General features: G+C 42.7%; 1 protein-coding gene across 1 annotated transcript; it reads right to left on the bottom strand.

Annotated features, from left to right (window-relative positions):
• Nucleotides 1–504: 504 nt before the first annotated feature.
• LOC101841054 (sperm-associated antigen 11) lies at nt 505–2,040 on the bottom strand. Its single transcript, XM_005087648.3, has 2 exons — nt 1,986–2,040; nt 505–794 (listed from the first exon to the last, which is right to left on the bottom strand). Exons 1-2 carry the CDS (start codon nt 2,038–2,040, stop codon nt 631–633), a joined length of 219 nt encoding a protein of 72 aa, XP_005087705.1. The 3' UTR covers nt 505–630.
• Nucleotides 2,041–8,694: the final 6,654 nt, after the last annotated feature.

Raw genomic sequence — 8,694 nt, 5'->3', positions numbered from 1 at the left:
GTACACATACACAAACACGCTGTAATACACACACATACCAACACACACAAACACACATACACCCTACACACAATGATGCAAACATTTAAAGATAAAAGTAACTGAATGAACACTCTTACAGGCACATCAAGAATTCTGTTTATGAAATTCTGATTTGGAGAAATTTGTTTGGCCTTAAGGTTTTGGGTTTTTTTTTGTTTTGTTTTGTTTTGATTTTTTTTCTTAAATCTCAGGAACAGCCATGCTTAAACCTTACTTCATTCTCTGTAAACATGGCAAGGTCACCTTGTTATTCGGTTGAGACAAGCAAAGAGTAGATGTTGATAGGCAACAAAATTATCACGTGAGGAGGTTCTAGAACAGCAGCAGGAACATGAGTGGCTTGAGCGGGAAGCTAGCGCTGGGCTTGATATTAGGGGTGCCACAGAGGACATAAGGCCTGTAGAATCAGCCATTCCTGTCCCTTTGAATTAACACGTTTTCAATAAAATCCTTTCCTTAAACCTTCGCCTTGGGGCTTGATTCATTCAGCAAGTGTTTATTGAGCACCAACCATCAGACGCCCCTCTTCAAAGGCTGTGGTGTTCCCGGGTCTCCACCTTCCAGAAGCTTGCACCTAACCCTGCCACCTTAAGTCGTGGGTTTTCCATTTTCAAGGGAACTGGGTATGCAGCATCTGTTCCAGGGGTCGGAGCAGATGTCCCCCTTTCTCTCACCAGAGCGGCACATAAAAAGTCTGCAGCGGCCATACTGCATAAGGCAGACTGTGTTTCTGATCCCGGGTGGTATGTCCCCTGTAGGCCCAATAGACAGAGCGTTAGATAGCAACTCCAGTCCACAGTCCAGTACAGCCGAGTGCTGAGCGTTCACTATGCTCTTACAAGGCTAAGTCCCAACTTCAGTGAGTTCTGACTCCTAGCTTGGAAGAGCAATAGCTTCTATCTCATGGTGTTCCGAGGATGTTATGACAGGCTGTGTGTGAAATCATTTGGCCCTTTGTAGGCCCTGAGAAACTTCTGTCACAGCGGGGTTCCTCAGCAGCCTGGAGACAGGGGTGGCATTTGACAGAGTAACAGGAGGTAGGCCTCAGGCTGCAGGAAAATTGGAAATGGCTCTGCCTTTCAGCTTGTGGCTGGACTCACACTCATATTACTACATTATAAAGAAGCAAAAATAACAGTATGACCTGTGTGTGGCCTTCTAAGTAAAAAAAATAAGTCTAGAGTCCCCATATAGAAAGCACTGTGGGAAAGAGATGATTAAAAATGAGACCTTTCCAACAATGCTATATACATCATGAGTTTAGAAGCAACAGTAACACAACATAGGTCTTCCATGTTTAGAAAAATAGTCCCCTGCAGTAGCCAAACTTCAAATGGGGACTGATCTATGATACTGTGTCCATCAAGTCTACCCCAGTTTGGAGGGGACACGGAGATGTGTGTAGTCCACTTGAGCAACGGAAGAGCCCCTAATCAAAGGGATCCGTACTCTAGTTCACTCAAGTAGCACATTTTCTCTCATTTGAAAACTTATTTGAATGGATACATCTGTTTTCTCATGGATATAGTAGGTTATATGCAAAAGCTAGGGGAATGCTGTACACGAGGGTAACTTCTCTGTTCACTGTAGGGCGGCAATCTAACACTTTCCCTGCAGCCTGGTTCCCTTTCCACAGACTCTGGGCTGCCTAAGAAGATCTCCCGTTCCATTCCATCTCTGACACATGTATGATTTGCCCTTCTGTCCTTAACAAACTATCTCAGATCACAACTAGATCTTTCTGTGTCTTGTGCCATAACCCTTACAATTCTCAAAACAAACAAAAAACAAAAATTAAAACTCCCAAATCTCTTCATTATGAAAATAGCCCAGCCCTGGGCCCCAGAGTGGTCGACCATCTGTGACTTCTGTCTGTACCTCAACGCTGTCCTCAGCAGAAATGGAAGTCCTGCCTTCTCCAGGGCTACCCAGGAGACATTTACCTGAGTTTCCTTGTACCAAGCAGAAGAAAACAGCAGAGAGTAACACGACCTTCATGTTTTATGGCTCCCTCGGTCCACTCTGCTCTAATGACTGAGTGAAGTCAGGTGGTGAAGGAGGAAAAAGGGACCTTTATAGTTTTGGAGAATTCTTCTTGGGAATGAGTGTATTTATCTGCTCTACTGAGTTGACTGTGGGCAGAATGTACCAGGTAATCTTTCCCTTATTTGCCTAAAAATAGACAGGCATTGTGACATTCCCTAGAGGCAGAGATTTGGCCAGCTTAGCATGGGAAACTTGAAGAAAGATAACCAACACTGAGGACTGGCTATGTCGCACCAAGCTCTACGGTAGGATGGTAGGTGATAGAGACTTAATTGTGTAAAGATGTGTCCTGGGCCTTCAGAGTATTCAGCTGGGGGCAGGATGTACCTCACTTGAGAACATCACAAAGGGTCTGGCCAGAAACCACTCCGAGGCATCTACTCAACAGAAACAAGGCCCCATGTACACCCAAGAGGGTGTAGAAGAACAGTCAGTGTAGTGTGACTCATCACAACCTGGAGACAAAATTCAAGCAGCAGATGACAGCATAATGAAACAATTAGTCATTTCCCACCCAGCAATGGAAATAGAAGAACACAGCTGCAACAGCAACTATATAGGAATGCAAAGTTAAAAAAAAGGTCAGGTATCACATACCAAATTCATGAATTTGCAAAACTCCAATTATTGGACGCTAGAATATTGTCCACACTGCTGGGTAAAGTGTCTCCCCCTCTTCCAAAAACTGTTAAGTGCGTATAGGTCCTCTTTGGAAGAGGAAGGCATAGTTCATATCTGTCAAGGTTCTCCCACTTGAAGTGGTCAATCGGAGGGGTCAGGGGCCCTCAGGATATAGAGCTATGCTGATATGTATCTGGAGGGAGATTTCTAGAGCCTTATAGGTGCATAATAGAGACCCCAGATGGATTTTGGAGACAGAAAGCAATCTTCAAAGAGAGTGTCTCTAAGGTAGAATCCAGGGTTTTTGGACAGGTGACCAAACACACAGTTAGTTCAGCTACTCCTCTTGTCCCTATTTTAGTCTCTTGTCAATTGGACTTCTCTTAAAATTCTAATTAAAAACTGAAAAGCCTTTGTGCTTGAACTCACAACAGCTGTGGTTGCCTGCACAAGACTGGCCCAGCCAGCATCCTGCCATGGGGTAGGGGAAGGACTCAAACCCTGGAAGAGGGGGAGACACTTTACCCAGCAGTGTAGACTAAGGTCCCCTTGTTCCTGTAAAGACCCCTTCATCAATGTCCCTGTAAGCAGCCCTAATAGAACTCACTAGGTCAATTAAAAAAGCAAAAGACATGAGAGTGGAAAGTTAGGAAGCGCACTAGGTTGTCTGGAGATGGGGAGGGGATACAAAGGAGAGTGATGGGTGTGAACATGACCAGGATGTAAAGTGTATGTGCATTAAACTGTCATAACGAAACTCACTCTGTGTAACTAATGTGTATCAATTATAAACCAAAAATTAAAAATGTGACTCGTATCTCTTCAGTGCTTCCATGGCAATCTAATAGTTTCTCATTAACCCTTCCAGTAGCTTCCAGTTCATAAGTAAGGGCATGTGCATCTATGCCTCGTTGCTAAAAAGACAGCAGACTTCACACATTATTCTGGACTTTTCTTGTCTTGTTTGCCAGAGATGGGAGGTGTTTGGGAACACGAAAGGCCCTCTTGCTTTCATAACAGCTTCTCAATGTTCTTGTCAGCTGACCATACCTCTTAACCAGTCTGTGGCACATATACTTGACCTCCAGCCCAAGCAAAAATGAATTTTGAAAAAGAAGAATCAAACACGATGCCAGACTAAATGTGTGACTGAACAGCGAGTTCCCTCTGAAGAGAGAACGGCCAATTGTCCACTTGACATTTCCAACTGTCTAGCAATGATCAAAGTCTGTGGCCCCTGGAAACTCATCCTCAAGTCATAGACCTTTCTGTCCTTTATAAAAGTACAGGGATCAAAACAAATTGTGCAAAATTTTCAAAGAATTAATAAAAGTCAAAAATGTGAAGGACAAAATAAGTACCAAAAGGGAAAAATGGGGGTAAATGGGACCCTGAAAGTGCTTCTGTATTAGCAATCAATTAATCATAAAATAAATTAAGATAAAATAGATCATCGCCTTAAATGGTACTTATGAATTAAGAATCTAAAACAGATATTGAAACATGTGCATGTGTGAAGATATAATCAATGTTAAAACCTAGAGCTCTTTCTCTTGGAACATAGGTCTGAGGATATCTCTGAATACCTCCTTCTTTTAAAAGGCACACACAGTTACATACTACTTGTACTGGCTGGTTTTGTGTATAAGCTTGACACAAGCTAGAGTCATCAGAGAGGAAGGAGCCTCAATTGAGGGAATGCCTCCATGAGATCCTGCTGTAAGGCATTGTCTCAATTAGTGAGCAATGGGGAAGGGCCCAGCCCATGGTGGATGGTGCTGTCCCTGGGTGGGTGGTCCTGAGTTCTATAAGAAAGCAGATTGAGCCAGGCGGTGGTGGCGCACACCTTTAATCTCAGCACTCGGGAGGCAGAGGCAGGCGGATCTCTGTGAGTTCGAGGCCGGGCTGGACCGACAGCCTCCAAAAACAATACAGAGAAACCCTGTCTCGTAAAACCAAAAAAAAAAAAAAAAAAAAAAAAAGAAAGAAAGAAAGCAGATTGAGCTATCCAGTAAGGAGCATCCCTCCACGACCTCTGCATAAGCTGCTGTCTCCAGGATCCTACCCTGTCTGAGTCCTGTTCTGACTTCCTTCAGTGATGAATAGCAGTAGAAACCCTAACAGAAACAATTCACTTTCTGTTATCTGTGATTCTAGATGTAGAACTCTCAGCTCCTTCTCCAGCATCATGTCTGCCTGCATGCCACCATGTCCCACCATGATGATAATCGACTAAACTTCTGAAACTGTAAATCACCCCAGTGAAATGTTTTCCTTTATAAGAGTTGCCATGGTTGTGGTGTCTCTTCTCAGCAATAGAAACCCTAAATACTGGTTTTCATGCTATCACACCTTAGGCTCAATGATTCCTGCAAATAATTATAACATCGAATTCCTCTCCATACACAGACAAAATGCAGCTATCAAATGCAAGCAATATTGTCAAATAAGAATACCAGTCTTAGTGAGCATTGGGGAAGGGCCCAGCCCATGGTGGATGGTGCTGTCCCTGGGTGGGTGGTCCTGAGTTCTATAAGAAAGCAGATTGACCTTTGTCCAACTGAGGACATAGTTAATAAAGCATTACCTCCCATTCAGGAAGCTCTAGGGTTCTTCCTGTGCTGCATGTAGTTGGTACAAGCCTGTAATCCCAACACTTTGGAGGTAAAGGTAGGAGGATCACTGAAGATCATCCATGGCCATAGAAGGAGCTGAAGGCAGCCTTGATTCTTGTGACCCTTTCTCGAAAATAAGTAAACAATTAAAAGACTAGGAATTATATTTTTTTCAGGAGTCATATTGGTAGATGAAACAATAAATACCTGTTTTACAGATTACATCCAGTCTTTATATTAGACTTTACTCACAAAAGACCTAATATGGAGTCTCTTTTCTAGTAGCACAGCCGCTAGTAACATGGCTCTGAAACTAGTTTAGAAATCTTCAATACAATTTGAAAATGTCATGAGTTGGGTTGAAGAATCAGCTTATTGGGGGCAGAAATAGCATCAATGTTTGTCCCACTTCCTTCTCCTCCAGAGCTGAATCTGTTTCCAAGTAGGAGATCGAGAAACTGACTTGCAAGTAAGAATTACTAAGTAGTTCTGGAGAGTGAGACCATTATAAAGGGGAGGAATGAGAAAGTCTGGCTCACTGGCTGGTCTCATAATATCCCACCAGAGATGCAGCCTCATGTACATAATTGCAGAGTTAAATGGGGTCAAGTTCAGTTTGTTCCAACACACTCACATATCTGATGTGCGTTATCATCATGACAGCAAAGGATCATTGAATGAGAAAAGAGATATGCATTTAGGTTCATAAATATTGGAAGTAGCATTTGTCTAGACATTAAAGTTTAACCAATTCAGCAATAAAAACCAAGTAAGCCAATTTTTAAAATGGCCAAATCTCTTGAACAGACATTTCCCCAAAGAATAAATAGAAATGGCCAATAAGCAAATGCAAACATTTTCAAGGTCATTGCTCATTAGGAAAACTTGAATTAAAATCACAGTGACATCTTATTTTATATCCACCAGGAAGGCCATAATCACTTTATAATTATTTTAATGCATTTACTTTTTACAAATGTATACATATGTACTGTGTTGTATTTTTTAAATGGGTTGTGGTTACATTCACCCATCACTACCCCTTCTTATTTCCCACCCTCTGAACCCTTTCTTTTCCACTATTCCGCCTCTACTGTCAAGACTTTTTTAATGTCTTTTTCTAAATGGTGAAAATTTGAAAGTAGTCATTATTTAGTATAAAGAAACTGAAGCCTGCAAACCTTTCGGGGTACAGCTATGAAACAGTGAGGCATTTGACGGACTTCATGCTAAGAACATCCCCCCACTACCTAATTCTTAACAAACTGAATTCAATCTTGTATCACTTCAGCATTTAGCAAGAAGTTCCAACTCACTAAATAACTAAGTAGTGATCTGGGCATGTTTTGTTTTGTTTTTTTTTTTTGTTGGGGAGGGGGGCTTCTGTATCTGTATGATGAGAACAGTAAACATTACTTCGAGGTATTGTTATATGCCTGACAACAGTGTTTGCAGTGCCATGTGCTTAATAAGTGATTGACATCTTTTGGGAACAGCTTTGTGAACTGGAACCCCATAGCCACCCTGTGAAATAATATTCAGCTGCTCTATAATAGCCTCCAGGTGGAAGTGCTGGGCAGGAAAACTCTGCAGTAGTCTGTGACTTGGGTCCCTGGGTATCTCTGCTCAATTTTGATCACGTTTCGCTGTAAGAACCCGGGGATTCTGCTGTTGCAGAGTCCCAAATGTACAATAGAGATTTTACTTTCAATTTACTCTAAATGCTGTCACTGTATGAACAACTTGACAGAATTAGAACTGGTCTGGGAATGACATTTACCTGAGACAGAGGCAGTGCTGAGACATCGGTGGTGGCTCACACTTTTAATCCCAGGGCTAGGGAGGTGGAGACAGGAGTGATATGGCTGTGTGGAGCGAGGAATGAACGGTGGGAGGAGACAGGAACACGCCGCATTCAGGGTGAGCATTTGTAGGGACAGGACTGCCCGTTTCGGTTTGAGGATATGGTAGAGGTAAGAACTCTACTGGCTGGCTGCTCTGCTTCTCTGACCCTCCAGCTTTCCCCCCCAATATCTGACTCCAGACTTTTATTATTAAGACCTATTAGAACTCATGCAACCCTTCATGGTGCATTTCACGTCTGGAATGTTCCTCGGCCTATCATGGGCACCAGTACACACCTGTGGAATGACGTGACCTATTTGCCAACAGATACCGAACTTAATGCGTGAATAATCAATGAGTTCTATAAAGTAAGGATAACGTGGCATTATTGGAGTAATCAAACTTATTTTTTAAGCCACTGAAGGAATTGGAAGACAAATTTGTCCCCCATATTAATAAAAATGTATCTCTGCTAATTAAAGACAAGTGTTCCAAAGGACAAAGCATGGTGAGAGGCAACAGCCAAAGGCTGAGGAGGGAGGGTTGGAAGAGCAGGACAAAGCGTGGAGGAGAAGGTGCCACTTTGGAATTTGAATCGATGAGGTGAGGGCCAAACCTGAGCTGGCATGCCAAAGGAAGGCGACAGGGACACACCTGAAGGCGTAATCAGAGCAGGTGAGACACAAGGTCAAAGAAGTGTCAGCATAAAGGATACGCTACTCCTGCCAGCCAGAAAACTTTCAAAAGAGAAATAGTGCCGAAATACACGTGTTAAAATCCCCGTCGTCTGAAAATCACATGATAATTGGGCTAGTGGCTTTCAGATGAAATTAATAAAATTGCCATGAGCGTTAGGCCTGCTGCCGTGCACTGCTGGGTATGGGGCCACCACTGGGACTTGTTGTCCCACCAGGGCCACGCCCTTACAGAAAACTGGTTCTCTCTCAACGGGAAGTCATCAGCTCTCAAAGGGGGAATTGAGATGAGAGGAAAGGTGGTACCTTGGAAGAAGGTTAACTGACACTAAAGATGCTTGAGAATGCTGTATGGAAAACTATCTTATAAGCTACACACACACCCTACACATACACTATATATATTGGAGTTACCCTACAGAAGCCGTAGGTTACCAAATAACTTTTACTTTTAAACATAATTCATTGCCTCCGAAAAATGGAATTCTGGGTGCCAAATTTATCCTTAAATATATACATATTAAAAACCTATTTTCTTATATCCTTATTATCAGATTTGTACATCACCCCCAAGGACAAAAATCATGGCTGTAGGAACTGGAAAGATGGTTCAGTGTTTAAGAGCATTTGCTGCTCTTGCTGAGGACTCATGTTCTGTTCCCAGCATCCACATGGGGGCTCACAGCCACGTGTAACTACAGTTTCATGGAATCTGGCATCCTCCTCTAGCCTTCATGAACACTAAGCATACATGTGCTGCGCTCACATCCATGCCCGTAGAACACTCACACAAATAAAATAACATAATCACCACTATGTCCTTCGGTGCT

Source organism: Mesocricetus auratus, unplaced genomic scaffold (assembly GCF_017639785.1).
Source record: "Mesocricetus auratus isolate SY011 unplaced genomic scaffold, BCM_Maur_2.0 Super-Scaffold_100031, whole genome shotgun sequence".
NCBI classification, from domain to species: domain Eukaryota; kingdom Metazoa; phylum Chordata; class Mammalia; order Rodentia; family Cricetidae; genus Mesocricetus; species Mesocricetus auratus.
The sequence above is the reverse complement of the archived record's forward strand: the minus strand, read 5'-3'. Positions and strand labels throughout refer to the sequence as shown.

What these genes read in the sequence shown, in the direction of transcription:
- LOC101841054 (XM_005087648.3), bottom strand. Translation starts at nt 2,040, where the DNA reads ATGAAGGTCGTGTTACTCTCTGCTGTTTTCTTCTGCTTGGTACAAGGA. An exon ending in CTTGGTACAAGGAAACTCAG is followed by an intron (nt 795 to 1,985) that starts GTAAATGTCTCC and finishes TTGGGCCTACAG; the next exon opens with GGGACATACCACCCGGGATC.